General features: G+C 50.6%; 1 protein-coding gene across 4 annotated transcripts in view; it reads left to right on the top strand.

Moving 5' to 3' along the window:
* POR (cytochrome p450 oxidoreductase) overlaps window positions 1-23,850 on the top strand; it is a 57,665-nt gene that overhangs the window by 18,237 nt on the left and 15,578 nt on the right. For 3 of the 4 annotated variants that reach the window (XM_081819493.1, XM_081819492.1, XM_081819494.1), the window contains exon 2: window positions 15,269-15,459. In XM_081819493.1, the coding sequence (XP_081675619.1) occupies window positions 15,281-15,459 (179 nt within the window). In that variant the 5' untranslated portion in view covers window positions 15,269-15,280. Of the gene's footprint in view, window positions 1-640; window positions 737-15,268; window positions 15,460-23,850 lie in introns of those variants that run through there. The other variant, XM_081819491.1, reaches the window with a different exon arrangement.

The raw sequence follows: 23,850 nt of genomic DNA, 5'->3' as shown, positions 1-23,850 counted from the left end.
TCAGTAAAGGTTGGGTTTCTCCAGAGCTTTTGGGTTTCTCCAGATCGTATTCTCTTAAACTCTTAAGGAAATCGAAGAGCTTCTGGAAGTCACCTAGACTGGCTTCCAGGGGCCAGAGCCGAAGTATTCTGCCATGGATGTACATTCTCGTAGCTTGAGCACATCCAGTACGCTAGGCACAGAACGGAACAGTTGTTCCTGTCTTCGTTATGCAGGATTCACCCTGCACACATTTTTGTCTTTCATAATTCCGCCAACAGCCCTGTGAGGTAGGTAGTAATATCCCCATTTTATAAAGGAAGAAACGGAAGCTCAGAGAGGCTTTGAGATTTGTGTGTGTGTGATGATGTCATGACGTAAGGAGTTTAAACATATCTGTTTCCAGACACCATTGGTGGACATGATTATTGAAATGTGCCTCCCCAGGACTCCTTCCTCCCCGTGCCACCCACTGCCCTGCCTTTGATGGTTTCTCCCCGGGAAGGGCTCTGGGGGCCGAGGAGCAGCAGGTGGGGAGTGGAGTGCTAAGCGGAGGAACTCGTACGTCCCCAAGCTGTGGTCCTCGGGTTAGTGTATGATTGTGACCCTGGACCTGCACCATCTCACGCACATCTTTCCTACTTTCTACCACTAGGGGTCTTATTTCCTGGGAATGGTTTCCATCACTGAGAAGGCCTGCCTGGTCTGCCCATCCATCTTTCCAGTTTCTTCACTCTTCCGCCTCTCTGGGGCACAGGTATCATGGCCTCCCCTGGTACTTAGGGGTTGCTTTTTACTTCTTTTCCTCCCAGGCTTCTGTGAGCATGGTGCTTTATGAAGTTGCTCCCTTCGCTCCGGGTCAGCAGGGGGGTCTCGTGGAGGGAGATCTCCAGAAAAATGTTGAAAATAAATTGCTTTTTTGGAAAGTAATTTAACAGCCTTCAAAATATTTATTCCTTTTGATTCAGAGATATTTCTAAGATATTTTCGGAAACTCCGTTCTAAGGAAGTAGTCAGAGGTGCACAAAGATTTATCTTGAAAAGCTATCAATCATGATTATCATGGCATTGTTTATAATGGTGAAAATATCCAGCAAGCGATTCTTACGTTCATAGGCTAAGATAATGTTTGAGAATTTATCATGTTCACAATTTCATACGTGAAAAAAAAAACAGGACAAAATTATATGTAGTATAAAACCAATAATGGTAAAAAGGAATTTATGATATACATATGAAAAACTGGTAGAACAGGGGCCCCTAGTTGGCTCAGTTGGTGGAGCATGCGACTCTGGATCTCAGGGTTGTGACTTTGAGCCCCACGTGGGGTGTAGAGATGACTTTAAAATCTGTAAAGAAAAAACCAATACAACAAAAAACTGGTAGAAGAAAAATAACTAGTACATGTTTGGGTTACATTCTTTTACTTCATGTTTTTAAATTTAGCATATGTTTTTCAGTGATCATCTATTTTGTTTTAAAGATTTTATTTATTTGAGAGAGAGAACAAGTGGGGAGAGAGGCAGAAGGAGAGGGACAGGCAGGCTCCCCGATGAGCAGGGAGCTGGACACGGGACTCGATCCCAGAACCCTGAGATCATGACCTGAGGTGAAGTCAGACGCTTAATCGACTGAGCCACCCAGGAGTCCCTGATCATGTATATTTTTAACTTGTTTTATTTTGAAATAGTTTCAGATTTACAGAAAAGTTGCAAAAATCGTGAATTCTTGAATACTGTTTACTCAGTTTCCCCAAATACTAACATTTTATTATGTTTGTTTTATTCTCTCTCACTCTGTCTCTCTCTCTCTCTTTCTCTCTCTCTCTATATATATACTTTTTTTTTTAGATATTTTTTTCCCTGATCTACTTGAGAGTACGTTACAGATAGGGCGCTCATTTACCCCTAAGTACTTCGGTGTTTACTTTCTAAAATTCAAGGACGTTTTCTTACAGAACCATAGTACAATAATTTCCACCAGGAAATTCACATCAATACACTATTTTTCTGAATGTGGAGTTTATTCATATTTTGCCATTCACGTCTCTTATAGCAAAAGAAAAATATTTTCTTCCTTTTTCTTTTCCTGGCCCAAGGTTGCATTTAACCATAACCACTCTTCTATGCCCCAAAGCAATTCGTTATTTTATCATATTTGCCCTTGACATTTTCCAAAAAGTCAGGCCATCACTTTGTAGCATGTCCCCCAGGGTGGATTTGTCTGCTGATAAGACAGTGATAAGATTGAGATTGTGTATTTTTGGCAGAATATCACAGAAATGGCGTTGTGTCCTTTGGAGCACCATAGCAGGTGGTAGGCAATGTCGCTGGCCCAGGATTGGAGCCATTACCTTTGATTACTTGGTTATGGTGATGTCAGCCCGGTTGTCGTCTGTAAAGTGTTGTTTTTCCCTATGCAATCAGTAAGTTTCTCATCACACTTTGACCCGCAAGTTTTAGCACTTACAATCCTTGCTGAAACGGCCCTGTCACCATAGAGGTTGCCAGTTGGTGATTTTCTAAGTCTTTCATTTTCTTAGTTGGTATTCTACTGTAAGGAAGAACTTTCTTTATTCATCCAGGTATTTATTGATTCACGTATGTATTCATATCAGTATTGACTTGTGTGCTCTCGTCCTCATGGTTCTAATCTGTCACTCTGGGATTTATTTCGGTGCTCACAGATTTGGCTAGTGGGGACCCCTTCCAGGAACCTGTGTCCTTTTGACACGTCCCCTGTCATTCTTCCAGCCCTTCTTTCCTGGTTGGCACAGCAAAGTGATCCAGACTCAGTCACTGCTTTTCCTGCCCTAGTTCTGGAGCCCGCCATTCCTCCAAGGAGCCCTGGTTCCTTCCGATGGAGAACGGTGTTTAGAAGCCAGGATCTGGGAGCTGGATAGGACATATACCCCACACGCGCACGCATCTGTGTGCATTGACAGCAGCCATTCCTTCACACCGCGCTCCTTCCCTTTCTCTCTTGCCACGTTTGTGGCTCCCTTCCTCAGTGGCAAGAAACCCAGCTGCTGTGTATTTATTTTTAGTTTCTGAAGTAACACGTGAGTACCAGGAATACCAGCCATCTCATTAGAAAAGGACAAAGCAAAGGGCCCCTGAGACACCCACCACCCCACTCATATTGCAGACGCTCCCTAGAGGAAGTCACTGTGGGTCACTTTCCCGGAGAAATACTTTTTATTTCATTAATGGTCTCATAATGAGAATATAACTTTTTTTTTATTCAGTATGTTTTGGCAGTCTTTCAGTGAGAGTACTATATACTATAGTTCCACCTACTTATTTTTTTTTTTTTTTAAGATTTATTCGTTCATTTGAGAGAGAGAGAGTGTGTGTGTGGGAGAGTGAGGCAGAGGGAGAGAGAGAATCCCAAGCAGACTCCCCCCGACCGTGGAGCCTGACGTGGGGCTCGATCCCAGGACCCTGTGTTCACAACCTGAACTGAAATCAAGAATGGGCCGCTTAACCACCCACGCGCCCATGAGATTGCGTTGTTTGGAACTGACAACCTAAGCAGCCAGGTTGGGGCCGTTCCCAGCAGTCCTGCGGCGATCGTGCCCTGGTCCCAGTGAGAGGCACAGCCCAGGAAGAGAATCACTGGACCCTGAGGGCTAGGCATTTGTTTTAATATTTTATTTTTTATGAAGTAAATAGCACACACATTATTTGAAAACCAAGCAAATAATACATTAAAAAGTGAGAAGAAAATTAAAATCTCCCCCCCGAGCTACTGCTCTGTGACGATCCACTCACATATCATTTTATGCATATGCAGACATTTTTTTCCATCCCTGGGGCCAGAGCACATGCGCAATTGTGTTGTGGATGCTCCCTTATGTTGCAGTGTAACTTACATGCAGTGAAAGGGCACAGACCTTCAGTGTGCAATTCGGGAAATTTTTACACGAATAGCCTCTCTGCAGCCACACCCCAGAGCAAGGTACTACACGTTGTCCAGCCTGCCAGTAGCTTCCCTGGGGTCTCCCACGCGTGACCCTTGCCCCAAAGGCATATTGGCCCATCGCCTTTTTTATATGGTCTTTGTCTGGTTTTGGTATCAGGGTAATACAGGCCTCATAAAACAAGTGGGGTGGCCCTCTGTTCTATTTTCTGAAAGGATTTGTACAGAACTAGTGTCAGGTCTTCCTCAGATGTTTGGTAGACTATATCCGTGAAGCTGTCTGCTCCTGGAGTTCGCGTCCGGTGAAGGTTTTAACTACTAATCTGAATTCTTTCTTTTGGGTGAGCTTTGGTGGTTTGTGTCTATTAAAAAATTTATCCACATTATCAGATGTCGGCGCCAAGTTGGTTGTAATTTCCTATGTTATATTTGTAATCTGGGCAGAATCTACGCTTTCTGCGCTTCCATTTCCTGTATTGGCAATTTACGCTGTCTTGTCTTTTCTCCTTTTTTTTTTTTTTTTTTTTACTCATCAGTCCGGCTGGCGGTTGATCCTATTTGAGAGCAGCATTTTGTATCAAGAGTTATAAAGATTCAAATCTCCTTAAGAATTTAAGGATTTTTTTTTTAAAGATTTTATTTATTCATTTGAGACACAGAGAGAGAGAGATAGAGAGAGAGAGCATGAGCAGGGAGAGAGGCAGAGGGAGAGGGAGAAGCAGGCTCCCCGCTGAGCCAGGAGCCCGACACGGGGCTCGATCCCAGGACCCTGGGATCATGACCTGAGCCGAAGGCAGACGCTTAACCATCTGAGCCACCCAGGCTCCCCTAAGGATTTTTTTCCAAAAGAGAAAAGCTTTCTGTTTCAAGATGCTTTTCTTACTATTTAGAGTGGACGTCAGGGTGGACCTCAGAAAAACAGACCCACATTTTTAATTCAGGCTCCACGACCTGCCAGCCATGTGGCCTCAGACCAACCACGTAAACCCGTCGGAGCTCTGACCTCAGCGGCCAGGAGGAGGGAACAGTAACTTGTGGTGGGCCCCCATGCTGCGGGTCGCCAGCAAAGTGGGAACTTGGGAACAGCCCAGAGAGCCCTGGTGTGTTCCTCCACTCCCCTGGGGCACGTACTTCTTCTTCTCTGTCCCCACAGCACTCTGTAAACACTGATTTTTGCTGCATTGTTCACATTCGACCATAGTGTTGTCTCTGTTTCCTTGACCAGACTGTGAACTTCCACACAGCGGGAGGGATTTTCCTCATCTTTTCCCCCTCGTGCCTGTGTGTATTTAAGTGATCAAGCCTATTTTAATGAACAAAGAACAGGGAATTAAGTAAATAACGGTACAACAAATCAGTGGCAGCCAAAAAGGTATCATTATAAAGGACCCTCCAGCAACATGGAAAAATGTTTCACAGAATAGAATACGGTCGACCCTTGAACAACTCAGGTTTGGACTGCGCAGGCCCACCTCTACGTGGATTGTTGTCGATATATATACATGCAGTACTGTAAATATATTTCCTCTTCCTTATGATTTTTTAAAAGATTTTATTTATTTGAGAAAGAGAGCACAGCAGGGGGGAGGGGCAGAGAGAGAGGGAAAAGCAGACTCCTCGCTGAGGAGGGAGCCCAACATGGGGCTGGATCCTGGGACTTCGGGATCATGACCTGAGCTGAAGGCAGACGCTTAACCAACTGAGCCATCCAGGTGCTGCCCCCCTCCTTTTTTTAAGAGAGAGAGAGAACAGGGAGGGGGGCAGAGGAAGAGAATCTTAAGCAGGCTCCGTGGTCAGCACAGAGCCCAACACAGGGCTTGATCTCATGACCCTGAGATTGTGACCTGAGCTGAAATCAAGAGTTGGATGTTTAAGTGACTGAGCCACCCAGGCATCCTTTCCTTATGATTTTCTTAATGATGTTTTCTTTTTTATAGCTTATGTTACAGTAAGATTCAGTATAGAATTCATACAACATACAAAGTATATAATTGATTATTTCTGTTATTGGTAAGGCTTCCAGTCAACAGTGGGCTTGTAGTAGTAACATCTGGGGGGAATCAAAAGTTATACGTGGATTTTTGACTGTGCGGGGTGTTAGTTGCCCCTAGCCCCCGTGTTGTTCAAGGGTCAACTGTACATTTTATCTGCTTTTTGTATGTACGTATATGTATGTGTATGTGTGATATATTTATGTATGGAAGAAATGAAGGAAAACTCCAGAGAGAAAACAGGTGTGTGGCTCTTACCCTTTAACATACAGCATTTGAGCAGGGAGAGGCTAGGACGGGAGGTGGCAAGACCCCTGTGGCTGGAGGCTTTCAGTTAGAGGCTGGAATTTCTGGGCACAAATGGTCGTTGCAGCCCGGGGCGTGGAGTCCAGGATTCCTTTTCCTGTCGGTCACGGTTTACAGATTCCCAGGCTTCCCTTCGCCAGAGCGGGGAAGGGACCATCCAGGGGCAGCATCTTGTGTCTGTGCAGACCGAGGTGGGTGGGAAAAGGCACAGTGCGGACCGGGTGCTGGTGTGCCCAGGGAGCCAGGAGCCTCACTTAGCCCGAGGAGAAAGCCCCGCTCTGGGTGAGGCACACACTGTTCTTGTGACCGTTTTTTTTTAATCTAGAGAGTCAGTATGTCCCCCTTCCTGCCTTTTTCAGAGCTCTGTTCTGAGCCTCCCCATTTCTCTTCCTCTTTCGTGAGTCCTTAGGCTGTGCCGTGGGATCCTCTGTTGCTGTGTTGGTGTCTGCCTCTACTTTCCATGGCTCTTGTTGATCGTGAACTAGAACCCTGTGTGTGTGTGTGTGTGTGTGTGTGTGTGTGTGTGTGTGTGTGTTTCAAAGGGTTCGGTGAAAGAGACTCAGGAACCAGTAATTAACTCAGGTCAGAGGCTTGGCACTGTCACCAACCTCAGCCAGTCCAGTTTAATGAACATACACTTGGTTGGTCTGCGTCCCTGGCTCCTGGGCTGGCAGGCACTCTCTCTGTCACTGAGTTACCCAGCCTTCTGTTGACACGTCTCCTGCGCTGGGGGCCCTGCCTCACAGCAGCTCATTCTGTCTTCAGACACCTTTGTTGGAAAGTTCTTGGACAGTGTGTAAATCTCTGTCCTCCGTTCCCAGGGCTGATTTCTGCCGTCAGGGCCCTCTCCCTCTGTTTTCTGACTACCCAAAGAAGGGATGGGCCTGTTGCCTCTGAATCTTCTTGCCTTTAGGGTAAACCTCTCCAGTTCCTGGACTGTTTCTCATGTGGCATGTTTTGGTGACCGTTCCATCCTGGGGACTCCTTCTGATGGTGTTACTTAGTCTTTGGTGCTAAGTGGGGAGCCTTTCTGTAGCTCTCCTCATGAGTCCTCAGTGTTTGGGGAGGCCATCCTGGCGTTGGCCCACCCCATTCCCATTTCTGTAAAACATGGGGGAGTGTTATCGTCCTTGCTGAGGCTTGTTGTGTGAACACATGCCCTGCATGGGGAGGGTTCTGATTGCCCTTTGGGGGTTCTCATCAGCCTGTTGCTCCTTATGCCTGCTGATGCTCTAGAGGCAGAGGAGAATTCAGAACTGTTCGGCCCAGAACTGGCGTAAACTAAGGCAAGTCCTCCAGCTTCCTGGGTTTCTCGTTTCCTCATTTGTATTCAAAATTAATTGAGGCAGAGGGGTAGTCAGGAGGTTGAACTGGTATGAACTTGTGTTAGAAAAGCCCAGTTCTTTCTCCAGTGTCTCATTTACGGTGACATTGCTGCCACACACAGCACTTCTGACCCCAACTGTGGGGGTGGGGGTTCCCCACAACAGGCAGTTCTGTGACACCACCTGGGTATCCTACAGCTTAGCTCAGTTCTGACAAGGTCTGCCTGGAGCTGGTGTCAGATTAAGGGCTTTGTCCCATGGGACTGCTCCCCCAGATCAGGTGCCAATCACAAATCCAGGTGGTCACCTGTGCTTCTGACCAATCAGCCATAAATGGGGGTTCCCCACAACACTCTCCTCGGGTTCAGTGAACTTGCTAGAGCAGCTCACACATCTAGGGAAACATTTACCTTTACCAGTTTATTAAAGGACACAGTAAAGGATACAGATGAACAACCAGATGAACAACCCTCACAGGGTGAGGTCTGGGAGAGGGCCTGAGTACAGAAGCTTCTGTCCCTGTGGAGTTGCGGTGCATCACCCTGCTGACATGTGGATGCATTCACCAACCTGGATGCTCTCTGAACCCTGTACTGTTGGGATCTTTGGGGAGACTTCCTCAGTAGGCATGTCATTAGCTCTATCTACTTCCAGCCCCTCTGCCATCTCTAGAGAAGGGGACAGGCAGGGCTGAAAGTTCAAGCTGCTAATTGTGGTTTGGTCTTTCTGGTGACCATCTCCCATCCAGGACCCCACCCAGAGCCACATTAGAACAAAAGATGCTCCCAGTGCTCTTATCACTTAGGAAATTACAAGGGTTTTGGGAGCTCTGTCCCAGCAACAGGGGGCAGAGACCAATATATATATTTTCTATTTCCTCACAGAACTCCTGTGAAGTATGCTGTGCCCATATATTGTCCTGCACTAACTTCTAATAGTGTTGCTATGTCTGCCCACAAAAAGCCCTGGAGTATTTGCCAAGGGTGTAGGGGAGCTGTGGGTTCGCACCACTTGGAGTTCGGGACAGGTGGCCACAGAGGGGGTGAGAGAAACCAGCCCACGTGGCTCTCCATGCCAGCTGCAGTTCCAGTGGTCTGCTCCTGTGAGGCTTGGTCAGCTCAGTTTGTGCTGAGTGATGCTGGCTCTCCTACCTGCTTCTTGCCAAGTCATGCTTTCACACATCCAGTTTTCCTGGCTTCCTTCCTCTTTTACATCATTGCATCAGACACAGTGCCAGTCATATGTCTCCAGACCACACCCACAAGCCCTGTTAAATAGGGGGAAAGATCATCGGCTGGGGGCACTTATTGTCTCCTGTGGAACATTGGCCTGGCATGTTCTGCCTTGGTCAAGGCCTCATGATTGTACTGACATGGTGGGTGGAGGCACTGTTGTTCAGGTTCCCACCTAATGACAGTTGTAATCATGCCACATCCCCACCCAGTTGTTCCTGGCTGCCCAGGACCCAAAGACCCCTGACATGTAGAGGGCTCCTGGGCCCTTTACATGCTGGTCTCAGTGTATTTCAGAAGGTTCATCTCTTACTGAACACCCTTGCACCCACACGTGCAAATGCATCCCATCTTACCACACTCGAGTCACACCAGATTCTATTACCTCTGCTATTCCGTAGTCCTGGCCTTTGTATGTGCTTCCCCTGACTTCTCTTATCTTCCTTATCTGGCTGGTGGACCCTGGTTACTTTTCACGACTCAGCTCAGATGTTAGTCCCTGGATGCCCCTCTTTGACTGTTTTGGACCATCTTGTCTTCCCCTTCCTCAGAGCCCAATTTTTCCCCAAGATGTTGTACCTGCTGGGACATGGTTGTGAATGACAGCAATGAGTTGGCACCCTCCATCCCCCACCCGCATGGTGGCTCTCTGATAAAAGGGAACATGTAAATAAGATTAGAGTGTAACAACATTATTCCCAGAATGTCTAGGATACAATCACAAATCACTCACCATACTAAAAACTAGGAAAATTTCAACTTGAATGAGAAAAACCAATCAACACACGCCAACATCAAGGTGACACCTATGTTAGAATCATACAAGATATAAAGAAGAGCCAAACAGACATCTTAGAACTGAAAAATACCATAGTGAAAATTGAAAACTCTGTGGATGGCTCCATCGTAGGACTGGAAGATAGAATAGCAGAATTACCCCCAATCAATGGAGAGCAACAGACAGAAACTAGACAGAATGGAAAAAAGTGAACTAAGCCTCAGGGACTTGGGGGACCAGTCACAAAACACATTTATGTCATCGTAGTCCCAGGAGAGGAGAAAGAGGGTGGGCTGAAAAGGTATTTGAAGAAACAATGGCTGAAAATTCTCAAACCTACAGATTCAGGAAGCTGAGTGAACCCTAAAAATGGTGAATCCAAAGATATCCACACCAGATGTGTCTCGGTTTGGAGGATGAACTTTGTGGGCATGCTAGAGGAATCTATAGAGGAATCTGTTCCATGGCTCTCTTGATTACTGCTCTTTAGCGGCTGCCTTGGGGAGGGCCCTTCCCCTGAGCATCTCCCTATCTCTGGAGGATAAGCTATCAGGCGCAAGCAGGCTTGGCTCCGTTGAGGGTTTTCCCTCATCTTGAAACCACTAATCCTTGGCAGAGGTTTGTGAATTTGTGTAGATGCTGTTCCCATTGCACCTGGGGGTGGATGCCACCAAGTGCCAGTGACTGCCAATGGGTGACCTGCATACCGAAGGGACCAACCAAATCACTTGCTCAGGCTTCTCTCCTAGTCGCTCCTTCAGGTGAACAGCTCACCCCAGTGTCGGTGCCAGGTTGTTTGATCGGTCTTGTTTACTGATCAGAAATTGTGTACAGGGGCCACCTGGGTGGCTCAGTCAGTTAAGCGTCTGCCTTCCGCTCAGGTCATGATCCCAGGGCCCTGGGATCCAGCCCCACATTGGGCTCCCTGCTTAGCAGGAGCCTGCTTATCCCTCTCCCCCTGCTGCTCCCCCTGCTTGTGCTCTCTCTGTCAAATAAAATCTTAAAAAAAAAGAAAAAAAATTGCATACAATGAAGGCAAAGCCACAAGTACTTCCTAGAGGATCATTTTACCCTGCAGTGTTGGAAACCGGTCAGATGGAGAAAGGGGTCTTCTTCCTTTTCAGAAGCACCAGAATGGGTTGCCCTTCGCCTCCGGCATCAACTGTTGAAATTCAGGAGGAATGGTTTCTCTCTTATATGTCTGCCTATTTATGTATGTCTTTTCCTGTATGAATATTGTCTTTTATAATAAAAATCAAAGCTCTATGTACAGACCTAATTTGTAATAAAAGGTCAGATACGATCTGGTCTGTTTGGGGTTAGCAGGACCTCATTGGCTGGTCTTTTGATCTGCCCTTTTTTCCTGTGACTAATTTTCCAGATGAGAACATGAAAGCCTGCTGCTTTTAAGAAGTTCAACTGGAGTCCCAGCCAACTGGTGGCAGGGCCTGCTCTAGTTAAGAAATTGCTCTGTTTAAACACGTACGTTTCATTTTTGGTTTTGTTTTGGTTTCTGTTGCTGACAAATGTTGCGTTTGGCCCCCAAGAGCTCTGTACTGTTCAATATTCCTCCTTTTCACGAAATGTAGAAAGAAGAAACAACCTACAGATTAAAGACCCTTTTAGGGCAGAAAGAGTGCACAGGGCTCCCGAAGTCTCCTTGGAGTGTCTCCGACAGACTCTCTTGCCGTCAGAGGTCACTCTGCCACATTCGATGTGGAGGACACTCTTGTCAGGCAGGACGTCCAGAATGTTCTCATCAGAATATTTCAGGCAGCAGAGGAGAGTGATTTTATACCAGACCAGGCAGAGGTGCCTCGGGACAAACTCCCAGAGGTGCCTAATTTTACCAACATGGCAGAAGTCCCATCTGTCAAATTCCGCGTGAATTATATACCAGCTTGCGTTGCTTCATGGTTTTAACATTAGATCATGCCACCTTCCTTTGGATGACTTGTGTCTTTGCCAAACTGGGTTTCCAGTGGTTGTTTGGACCTAACTACTCCATAAATGGAGCTGTTAGGTATTCCCGTGGGCCTGGGGACAGGACATTTTGCCGAGATACCAGGGGCTCCATGAACCAAGAAAGTTCGGCACCATCTGTCCTCGTGGATTACCACATGGGCACATTACCAGCCCCAGATTTCTCTTCAGTCTACTTGTTTTGTGTTATCGGTTCATGATAACAGTTTTACATTCCGTGTGTCATAATATATTCATTGACTCCTTCCGTCCATTCCATGGGGAGTTATCGAGCATTAGATGGTGCGCCAAGTTCTGTGCCAGGAAAGTAGGAACCATGGGAGTGACAGTTGAGCTGAGGTCGTCAGACCCCAAGTCTGAAGCAGGAAGCAACGAGAGGAAAAGCAGCTCGGGCACATGTAAAGGCACTGGGGCAGCGGTGCGGAGGCTTAGGCTGGGGAAATGGGTGGGCGTCTGTGTGAGCTACAGTGTGAAACCAGTGGCTCGGGATGAAAATCGTGGTAACAGTTCATTCACGGCTTCAGCCCCAGGCACGCTGCTCCTGTCCTCGGACGGGAAGCGTAGGGGTAAGGATTTTCCTTGACTTCCTTCTTGCCAGTCCTCCCTTTCCGCCATGTTCCAGACACAGAGGTACCTACGATACTGTTCTTCGTTCAGGAGCTCATAGCAGTGCAGGGGAGAGCCCCATGTCCGATAAGCCATCCTACTTAGACTGGGTATGGAACCCAGCCCTCCTCTGGGAAGCAGGGGCCCCTTTCTAGTTTTCACTCGGCTGAACTGCTTACCTCCTGGGAGCCTTCCGTTCCCTACGGTAGAAGGAGGCCTCAGATAAAATGGTCGCTGGGTCCTTTCTGTTGCTCTTCTGTGGCTCTTGTCTGAAGTTTTATGCCTCGCAGTGCTTTTGAGACCCCTGAGTGCTGGCACTGTCCCCCATTCTGTTGGGGCCTCAGGGCCGGAGCCCCACCCTAACTTGCTGCAGGGAGTCAACATCCCAGGGGGCAGCGCCTGGGCGTTTCCACGAGGTGTGAGAATGCGTGGGGTCCTTACTCTGAGCTTGAGGAGAGTGGCCCAGATGCTGAAGGAAGCAGTAAGTGCGGGGATCAGAGACAGAGCCAGACTGAAGGAGAGTGAATATAGCCTCACAGACTGTGGTAATGACGTATCTGTGTTGTGCTTTGTGGCTGATAAAACCACTCGGTAATTCGTGTGCCAGGCGTTGCCACGCCACCCCCTCTAGAATCACATGTTCATTTATTCACCATGTTGACGTTAGGCGCTCCTCATCTGTCAGGCTGTGAACAAAGTGAAGTCCCTGCTCTTGTGGGCTGACCCTGCAGTCAGGGAGGTGGCCGGTGGGAAGGATGTATGACTTAATGCCCGGTAGTGATCCGTGCTGTGAGTGGGCTCGGGGAGGGAGAAGGACCAGAAACTATACTGAGGAAGAGTCTCCCTGAGGTGGTGACGTGCGTGCCGAGACCTGAATGAAGTGGGGGAGAGAACCCTACGGATAACTAGAGGAGCAGAGTCCAGGCCACGGCATTAACACATGCAAAGGCCCTGGGGCAGGAGCAGACCTGGAGGCTTGAGGGGTAGCAGGGAGACCGTGTGACTGGTGAGGAATGAGGAAAGGTGAGGGACCAGACCCTATGGAGCCTAGAGGCCAGCTAAGGGCTTCAGATCTTGTGCTAAGTAGGACATGAAGCCATCTAAGGGTTTGCTTAGGGACATGATCTGGCTTACTTTTTAAAAGGCTCCCGGTGGCCACTCTGTGAAGCTGGCCCCTTAGGGGTCTATGGCAGTGGCCTGGGTGGCTGGAATCAAACGTGGGACGAGTGGGACTGTGTGGATCCCCTGCTCTCCAGCACACTGTCCCTGCGGAACCCCCCGCGGCACCACTTTCTTGGGTGGTATGGGCAGCTCGCGTATGTGTCAGGAAACGGTCATTGGTCATTTCGCTTCATGGCCATGAGTTTCCCCCCAGTAAAGTAAGGGGGCTGGGTGACCTGAGCCGGAGGGGGAAGGGCAGTGGGACAGGGAGCGGACGTTGGCTGGCTGCTGCTATGTGGGGGATGCTGGGGGGGGTGGTTTCCTGTGTCAGCCGGGCCCTGAGGGTCTGCGTGGCATGACTCTGTGAGCCGGGTCCTCTCCCACACGGACCACGCCAGATGACACTGGCAGGGTTGGATAGGAAGACGTGCCGAACGAACGCTGAATAGATAATCAACGTGCGCAAGTTCATCCTTAAATATAAACGGTGCTCGGGGTGGGTACTAGAGTTAAATTGGTCCTGTAGCGTCACATAGCAGAGGGGATGCACTGAGATTATCACAGGGACTCAGCCGTTAGAAAAGCACTTTGGGTGAATGAGAAAGCAGAGGGCCAAGCTCGAGGGTCCGCTCTGAGGGTGCCGATGCCCCACAGGCCCTAGGAGGGCAGAGCTGGTGCCCGGGGTCCTTGGATGGAAGGGCAGCTGCTGGGGGGCGGGGGGCCCTGGTGTCTCCCGGAGGCAGGGACAGTGAACAGACGTCAGACATGAGGCAATCTCCTGTGCCTGAGCTGCTGAGATATGACTAAGGCTTTCCCCACCGAGGCTGGGAGCCACGGTTGTGGTGGAAACAGCCCGCTTGGTGATAGCGGGGATTGCAAAATGGAGCAACACGCCTTGCGGAGTCGAGCCCAGCCTCGTCAAGTGCAGGAGTGCGCTGCTGGGGTTGTAGGTACTCCCCGCTGACTTTGTGGACTCAGATCTGCTTCCCTGCCGGGTTTCAGTGGTGGAAGCACCAGCTGGGCATCTTTCAAGGGAGCGAACGAGGTTGGGGTGCTTGGGGTCCTCAGTGGTTCACCAGGACTCACAGAACTCAGAAAAGCTCTTTTACGGTGTACCACGGCAGGATACAGACCGAAACCGGCAAGGGAAAAGGCTCGGCAGGGCTGAGTCCGGGAGAAACGAGGCACGAGCTTCCAGCTGTCTTTGCCCACTGGAATCACGGGGGCTCAGCGCTCCCAGTGGCCGTGCCTGGCCACACGTATGAAGTATTACTGGGGAGCTCACTGCTGCCCTGGTGTGCAGGGCTTGTACTGGGAGTCAGCCTTGCAAGCGTGGGGCGCCGCGTCTCTAACCTTATCTGCTCGGTCTCCAGCATCCCGGAAGTCAAACCCGTACGATGTGATTCGGAGTCCTAGGCATTCATCCTGAATGACGTGGTTAGCGTAAACCATCCCCGTGGCCCAGGGTCTCAGGTGTACAGACACTCATCGGTGGCATATTGCCTGGCTCAGAAGGGATTTCCCAGGAGCCATCCAAGGGCAGGTCCTGAAGGCCTTTGGGCGGGGCAGGGCTTGGGGCAGCCGAGGCCTGTTGCACACTTGGGGAAAAGACTTGCCTCCGAGTGGTGCCCACTCTCGTGTGGAACCAAGCCTTCCAAGCCCTTGTGGGGCTGGAGGGTGCTCGGTGGTACCGGGAACCTGTGGTTTCCGTTTCTGTGTTTGCAGAGGGCCCAGTTCCAGCTCCAGCGGTAGGACCCCTGTGGACACCGCGGCGCCGTTCGCTACTTTAGTTTCGGTCCGAGGCTGTAGCTGTGTCTCAGAGGGACCAGCGGCCATGTGTGGGGCCACCAGCTCCTGCCCCCGGTGCTTTGCTTGGTGCTGCCCCCGCCTTGGGGCCTAGAGACCCTGGGTGAAGCTTCTGGGGCTCAGGTGCTCCCCCGCAGGCCTCAGGCAGACCCTGCTCATCCCTGTCCTTTCTCCCTGCAGTTTCCTGTCAACATGGGGGACTCCCACATGGATGCCAGCGCCACCGTATCTGAGACCGTGGCCGAAGAAGTGTCTCTTCTCAGCATGACGGACATGATTCTGTTTTCCCTCATTGTGGGCCTCCTGACCTACTGGTTCTTCTTCAGAAAGAAAAAAGACGAAGTCCCAGAGTTCACCAAAATTCAACCAACGTAAGTGACCCTACTCAGGATCCCTCTCTCAACCTTCCAGAGCCCGTCCATCAGTCCCAGTGGGGCCCCGTCCGTGGGCCCGGGTCAGGAGGGAGCCAGGCGAGAGAGGTGCAGGCTTCCTTGCAGCACTTTGGGTGCTTTCTTGGTGGCCTGGGCTTCAGATCCCCCTCAACCCCTTGTGTGTCCACAGCACATGGGCGTTCACGAGGTTCTTTCGGGTCCGTTTCTTGTTCGTGTTTCTCGATGGAACCTCACAGGGACCATTCAGAGGAGAAGGCACCGTTCCACGGGTAGATCATCTGAGGCTCGGGGGCATTAAAGGTCGTCAGAGCTACTGCCAGCACCCAATTAATATTTCACTCCAGGCCTGTGATCTTGTCTCGCGAAGTGATGGGGCAGAGAGGTGCTGTTTGCACGGGGCCACACAGAGGGATGCAGATAATGGCTTCTGTCCCGTGGCCTCACTGACGTGGGCAGGATGGCGCTTCGGCACTAAGGCATCTTTGTCACCTCACGCTTCCCACTGTCCCTAGCAGCCTCAAGCTTAGAGCTCTAGGGGTGACAGCGGAGGACGAGAACTGTTGTTCTGCTCTCCTCGAGACCCACACTGAACAGTTCTGTGCCCGGATGTGTGGAGAGTTCTCTCCCACCCTCGGGACACTGCCGGGTGTGACACTGTCCGCCTGGAGTTAGCGTCGGATCCCACGGGTAAGGCCCGCCCCCCCACCGGTCACAAATCCCAGTGTCACCAGTTATAAATCAGAAGTTGCCAGAACCCCCTCCTCAGGTTTGATTCATTGGCTAGAGCGGCTCACAGAGCTCAGGAGAGCTGTTTACTTACTAGGTTATGGGTGTATCATAAAGGATGTAAGTCAGGAACAGCCAGATGGAAGAGGGAGGTGCAGGGGGCAAGGCATGGGGGGGCTGTGTCGCTTCACGCCCTCCCCGGGGGTGCTGCGCTCCCAGCACCCCCAAGGAAGTGCTCAGCATGCCGAAACCCAAAGTTCTCGAAACCCCGTGCTCTTGGGTTTTTATGGAGGCATCATTACATTAGTGCAGGCATGACTGATGAAATCATCTGCCCTTGGGTTCATTCGCCTTCTGCCCCTCTCCCCTCCCTGGAGGTCAGGGGCCAGCGTGTCACATGGTTGGTTCACCTTCCAACCAGCCCTGGCCTTAGGGGCTTTCCAGGAATCACTTTATTAACATAAACCCCAGTGTGGCTGAAGGGGGCTGCTTCTGAGGACTGTGAGACACCTTCCTTGCTCTTAATGCCCAGGGTTTCAGGAGCTCTGTGCCAGAAAGGGTACAAAGGCCAAATATGTATTTATTATAAGTCACGATGTCACAGACAGTGGCCAGCTTGACTTTACTCGTAACATTGTTTTTTTTACTTTACTAATTTTTTTTTTTAACCTTCCATAAAGCTTCCTTGGGAGAAGGTTTAAGTAAAAAGGCGAATTAGTTGAAAGTTTAAGAGCACACCTGGTTTTTGGATATAAAAAAGGATAGTGTGACAAAGTGATGTAACCACTGTCCCCCCAAGCCTGAATTCTGAATCATTCCTGCAACCAGGTCACTTTGTCGCATTTACTGTTGCCTGTGTTTTACCCAAACTCCTACCCCAGAGGCCTGCCAGCAGGTTTGAGGGCCTGGCCAGGGAGTCCTGTGCTGAGAGCCGCAAGGCCCGGGCCTGCCTTCGGGGGGCGCCCTGAGTCCCACCCAGAGCCAGTCCCAGGTGCAGGCCCTAGGGCCCCTCGGGGCGGAATTCCCCAGGCTGGGCACTCAGGGTCCCATGGGCTTCTAATTCCCTGTTCCAGCTGTGGTAACCGTTGCCTCTCCCAGAAAAGTTTTACGGTCTTCAAATGTCACAGCCGATACTCAGAGAACACAGTCCTCGTACCACGGACAGGACAGTCGTTTTCCATTTTTGAAAGCTCAGCAAATACCTCCCCAGGCCCCCCTCTGCCCCAGGTAGCCACGAACAAAATAGAGGAAGTCCCTGCGTTCAGCAAGCTCACAGTCTGTCGCTGGGCGGGGCCTGGGCGAGACCCTCCCTTCGCGAACCTGCCTCAGTTTTCCCGTCTGCTGAATGGAGGCAATGACCCCATCCCCTGGGGCTCGTGTGGGCATTAGGTGAGGCGACGGTGATGTCACCTAGCGTGTTCCTGGCGCTGGTGGCTGCAGCATGTGTCAGAGTGTATTTTGTGTCGAGCCCTGTGCTGGGCACTGCAAGAAGACAGGTGGCGTTTACGTGAAAGAAAATGTGCAGTCAGGACATCGAGGGGTACTTTGTACAAATGCTCTAGGAAATGTGCTCGTGTGCATTGTCCGATCAGGACCTCTGCCACAGCCCCAGGCAGACAGGGAGACACAGGCTCCGGGAACTCTAAGATAGAGGGACCGGAAGGTGTGCCGAGGGGGGTTGGTGTTGAGCAGGTTCTAGAAGGTGCTGTCACGCCCCAGGGCTTGGAGGGCTTTGCCCGCAGAGGGCCAGAGGCAGGATGGAAGGGCCGACTGGCCAGCCGGACTCCAGCCTCTTGTGCTGCGGCTGGCCCACGTGCCTTCCTAGTGTGGAAACTTTTGCGGGGAGAAAAGTGTGGTACACAAGGTAAGGGACCCGTGACCAGGTCCCCGTTTCCAGTGGCCCCGAGTTTGCTCGTCTGGAAAGCGGAGGTGTCCCCTGCACACCCGTGCCCCGAGTGCATGGGCCCTCCGCGGGGGACCCCTTCCCAGTGCCGTGGGTCTAGACCCCAGAGTTGGGTGACAAAGGTTCGAGTCCTGCCTCTGCCGCGAGTAGTCGTGCGACGTTCCCTGTGACTTAATCTTTCCAAGTCCACGCCCTTGGCTCTTAATGGAGGTCATAACTGTCCTTACGTCCTGCGCTGTAGAACTGAAACACTCTAATCGTAATCATCGGTGAGCGCTTTGCCCAGGTCCAGGTGCAAATGGCCGTGGCCCTGCCCCCGAATGACATGTAGTATCTTTATCCTTACTATTAATATCCTGTCCAGTCTCACCAGAGCCCTTCAGGGAAGGCTTTATCACCCTGCTTTGCGAATGAGCATACTGAGACGCCAGTGACCGAGGACCCAGGTCACCTAACTTACAGGGAGCAGAGCCAGTCGTCCAGCCAGACCTGCAGACTCCACAAGCCACACTTCCCCCTTCGCTGCGATGCCCTCGGCCTCTTAAGATGGGCCAGTGCCCTATTTCACACCTGAGAAAACAGACTCCGAGAGGTCACTCAGCTGGTGCCCCGGGGCCACAAGCCTGGCCCTCCTGCTGCAAACCCTGCACCTCTGTCCCTGCCACTTCGTTCTCCAGCCAGTGCAGGTGGTCTCTGCCGCAGCACAGAGCCTCCGCGGCCACCAGCTCAGTGGGGAGTCACAAGGCTTAGCGTGGGGACTGTGCATGGCCCAGGGCTGTGTGGCTAGCATGGTGAGGCAGGATGGAAGGACCGGCTGGCCCACATGCCTTCCTGGTGTGGAAAGTATTTTGGGGGAGCCCCGGGGGGTGCGGACAAGGCAGTCAGAGCCTGATCAGCAGGGCCGCATGTGGGCTGCATGGGGGATGGACAGGGATGGGTGGAGCGGGCCCTCCAGGAAGTGGGCCCGAGAGAGATGGTGAGGCCAGAGAAGGGAGTCCTGGGGCTAGCCCAGGGAAGGCACAGTCGATGGGACAAGGGGGCCTGGGCGGGAAGAGCCGGGAGGGCCAGCAGGAGTCTGCGCAAGGCAGGCTTGGGAACTGGGGAGACTGAGGATGCCTCTGGGAGTAGCTAGGTGGGGCAAGGGAGCCGAGCAAAACCCAAAGTTAAGAGATTTGGACCCTTTGCAAGCATCAGGGGATGGGGTGACTAGAGAAGAGAGAGGCCAGGCTGCTAGAAGGAAGACTGTGGCGCTTTTTTTTTTTTTTTTTAATTCTTTTGTTTTTTGTGTTAGGGCTGAGAGTGAGCTGTGGTTAGCAGGGTTAGGCCACCCGCCACTCCTTTGTCTGGTCCCCATGGCCAGCAGGGGAGATGAGCAGGAGACCAGGGAGGGTCAGAGGGCAGGTCGGTTCTGGAAGGACTGCTTTGTTTTTGTTCGTCACCTTTCTGCTGAAGTGTATGTAATGCACAGACATAAAAGTACGCACCTGTCACCAAAATGGCTCCCACAGTCTGTGTCACAGAGCACGCGCTCTGAGGTGTATGTGACATTCTTTGGTCTCATTTGGTTTTCCATTATGTGAATAACCATAATTTCTTCATTCTGATAATGACAGTTATTCCGACAGGTTCCAGTCGGGAGAACAGTCAGAAACAGTGCTCTCGTGAACGTTCTAGTGGGCGTGTTTGGTTCCTGTATGGACATGTTTCTGTTCCGTGTGTGCCGTGACTCAGAGCTGGCGAGGTGTGGGGAAGGTTTAGATTCAGCTCTGGTGGATCCTCCTGAACGGTTTCCCAACCTGTTTGTCCCGGTGTCCAGCCCGCCACTGGCATGTCCCATCCTCACACTTGCTTTTATCAACCTTTTCGTTGTAGCCATTTGAACAGGCGTGTGGCGGCATCCTGTCTTGATTTGCACTTCTCTGAAGACTCATGACCTTGTCATATGTTTTACTGGCCATTTAGAAACCTTTGGTGAAGGTCTGTTCAAGAATTTGCCCATCGCTCCCACTGGGTTATGGGCCCCGTTGATTTGTCAGGGTTCTTTGTATTCTAGATATGAGGCCTTTGTTAGATAAACATACTGTAAATATCGTCTCCTTTCCGTAACTTGCCTCCTTACCCTCTTACTTATGTCTTCTGATGGTCAGAAGTGCTTGACTTCCACTTAGTCCAATTCCTCAACCTTTCGGTTGACCTTAGACCTTTATGGTTGATATTTTTCTGTCCAGGTTAAGAATTCTTAACTTATCTCAAGGTCATAAAGATGTTTTGTTGTTTTTTTTTTTTAAAGATTTTATTTATTTATTTGACAGAGACACAGCGAGAGAGGGAACACAAACAGGGGGAGTGGGAAAGGGAGAAGCAGGCTTCCCGCAGAGCAGGGAGCCCGAGGTGGGGCTCGATCCCAGGACCCTGGGACCATGACCTGAGCCGAAGGCAGACGCTTAACAACTGAGTCACCCAGGCGCCCCATAAAGATGTTCTTTTTATGTTTTCTTTTAAAAGCTTCCTTGAGGGGCATCTGGGTGGCTCAGTCAGGTTAAGCATCCAACTCTTCTTTTCGGCTCAGATCATGATCTCCGGGTCGTGAGATCAAGCCCCGAGTCGGGCTCCATGCTCAGTGGGGGGTCTGCCTCTCCCTCTGCCCCTCCCCCTGCTCATGCTCTCTTTCTCTCTAAAATAAATCTTTTTTATTTCTTTTATTTTTTAATTTGTTTTAAAGATTTTATCCATTTGAGAGAAAGCACAAGCAGGGGAAGGGCAGAGGGAGAAGCAGACTCCTCCCTGAGCAGGGAGCCAGATGTGGGACTCGATCCCAGGCTCCCGGGATCGTGACCTGAGCCACAGGCAGATGCTTAACCGACTGAGCCACCCAGGCGTCCCTTTGGTGTAGCTTTAAACTTAGACCTCCGTCCAGCTGACATTGACTTGGCATTGGCCGGTTGTGTGTGGCGCTTCAAGGTTCATTTTGTCCCCTGTGGCCATCCATCCACTGGACCCAGCACCAGGTATTGAAAAAGGCCCTTGTCTTCCCACTGCCCTTCAGCATCACTGTTGATATAAATCAGATAACCGTGATTGACCTGTGAAATGCGGGTTAGTTTCTAGACTGTTCTGTCCCTTTGATCTGCTTTTTTGTCCCTTCGTCAATACCGCAGTATTCTATTTTCTGTGCTTTCGTAGTCACTCTTGACTTTATATCTGGTAGGCCACGTCCTTCAGCTTTGTTTTTTTAGGATTCGCTTGGCTTCTTTGGGCCCTTGACATTTCCGTGTAACTTTTAGAACCAGCTTGTCAATGTCCACCAAAACCAAAGAGGGAATAAAACCAGCCCTGCTGGGGTTTTAGTTGGGATTGGATCACATCTGTAAATTAATTGGCACCTTACAATATGGAGTCTTCTGGTCTACAAACACAGTTGTATGCCCTGGGGAGGCCTTTTGAACTGTTTGTAATAGCAGTTAAAGGCTTGTTGAAGAGAGCAGCACATTCTCTTAATGATGCTGGTAGTAACTCCAGAAGTGGCTGTTTCCTATCCACTCCCACTTAGTCCTCAGCCTCCACCCAGCTTGTGCCCCTGGACAGAACGTTCCAGGGTGGCTCCTGGTCAAAGACCACCAGGGTATGATGGTTCCCACAGGAGTCTGAAGCTCCAGGGGCCCCGCTGCCCCCACTTTGCTCACGCATGGAGCACAACACTCTGCGTGGAGCACCTGTCTTTTTGGATGGGCATTTGTATTTCTGCCTCCCCTCGGGCACCACCCCTGTGTGGGACCCTCGCGTGGGACATTCGGAAAACGGCTGTTATTAGTCAGCACTAAGCCTACTCCCGCGGCTGTCTCTGGGGCGGACTGGCCCACAGGCTGGCCTTGGCTTGCACGGGGGTTTTAGACCTTTAAATTAGAACATTGTTTTAAATTAGAACATTTAGGGGCGCCTGACTGGCTCAGTCAGTTAAGCATCTGACTCTTGATTCCTGCTCGGGTCATGATCTCAGGATCATGAGATCGAGCCCTGCATCAGGCTCTGCACTGGTCATGGAGCCTGCTTAGGATTCTCTCTCTCCCTCTCCCTCTGCTCCTCCCCACCCCCCCAAAAATAAATTCGAACATTGCAAAGGCTGGTACATAAAACCCAGACTTATAGCTTCTCTTGAAGAAAAAAAAGAGAAATCAGAGGCTCTGGGTCCCCGCTGAGGCCTGGCAGCAGTGTGCAGCTGAACAGGACCACCCTTGTAGGGGGGCCCGCACCCCGCCGCAGCCTGGGCCTCTGGGCTCTTCTTCGGCTCTGTTGGAGGTGAGGAGCGCCGTGGTGCCCCCACACACACCTCGGCTTCACGTCTGGCGCCTGAGAGTGCTTTAAAGAGAAACAGCTTTTTACTGTGGAACATTTCAAACAAACCCCGAAACACAGAGCACAAAGAGTGAACTCGAGCACCAGCCCCGATCACCCAGCGTAAACAGCCCTCCACCTGTACGGAGTCATGTTTCCTCTCCTCCCCGCTACTCCTGGCTTATCTGAGAGCCATCATATTTCAGAAGTAGTCATGCCATCCATGTGAAGTCTGAATAAAGGAATCATGATTTCGTAGCAAATTTGGAGATCTTTCACATGGAATTGTATGAAATGTGAAAATAGTCCAGCCTTCTAAAATTCAAGGGCCTCCTTTTTGAACGCAGCTCAGGGCTATCCAGCCACAAGCTTCCGGATCCTCAGACACTGAGTAGCATTTGTTCATAGTTCCTGATTAACTGATAGATTTTTTTTTTTTAAAGATTTTATTTATTTATTTGAGAGAGAGAGAGCACATGAGAGGGGGGGAGGGTCAGAGGGAGAAGTAGACTCCCCGCCGAGCAGGGAGCCCGATGCGGGACTCGATCCCGGGACTCCAGGATCATGACCTGAGCCGAAGGCAGTCGCTTAACCAACTGAGCCACCCAGGCGCCCGATAGATTTTTTTTTTAACACTTTTTTTAAAAATTCAGGATGTAAGCAAGACGGCAGTTGATAAATAAATCTTGTAAGACTCTCTCTTGGGGGGTCAGATATGTCGGGTATAATTTACATGCAGCAAAACCCACCTTTTTAAAGTATGCAGTTCGGGGCGCCTGGGTGGCTCAGTCAGTTAAGCATCCGACTCTTGATCTCAGCTCCCGGCTTGAGCTCAGGGTTGTGAGTTCAAACCCCATATTGGGCTTCACGCGGGGTATGGAGCCTACTTAAAAAAAAAAAAAAAAGTGCCATTTGATGAGTTCTGCCAGAGATATGTGGTTGTATAAGCAGTGTTACAGTCAAGACGTACAACATTCCCCGTGTCCCTGTGCAGTGAACACCCACCCACCCCCCCAACCCCCCGAGTGACCACGATCTTATTTCTGTCCCTGTAGTTTTGCCTTTTCCCAAATGTCACGCGAATGGAATGACACAGCTATAGCCGTTGGTGCCTGGCTTCTCCTCCTCAACGTGACAGGAAGTCTCTCGCTGGATGGGCTGCCCCTCCATCCCGGGTGTCTCCCTGCAGCGTTTTTGTTCCAGAAACCAGATCGTCTGTTTCACAGTTTCCCACAGTCTGGATTTTACTGATGGCATCCCATTGGGGCTTGCTTCTGAAAAGCCACAGAGGAGCTCATTTTCCCGCGTGACCTTCATCTGGGGGCTTGCTCTCCACCGAAGGGCCGGGAAAGCCACGCGTCAAGGCTGCCAGCCTCATGCCCATCCGTCTGCATCTTTGGAGCGCTGGC

Source organism: Leptonychotes weddellii, chromosome 5 (genome assembly GCF_054177405.1).
Source record: "Leptonychotes weddellii isolate Sample4059 chromosome 5, ASM5417740v2, whole genome shotgun sequence".
NCBI classification, from domain to species: Eukaryota; Metazoa; Chordata; class Mammalia; order Carnivora; family Phocidae; genus Leptonychotes; species Leptonychotes weddellii.
This window is presented reverse-complemented; position numbering and strand designations above follow the sequence as displayed.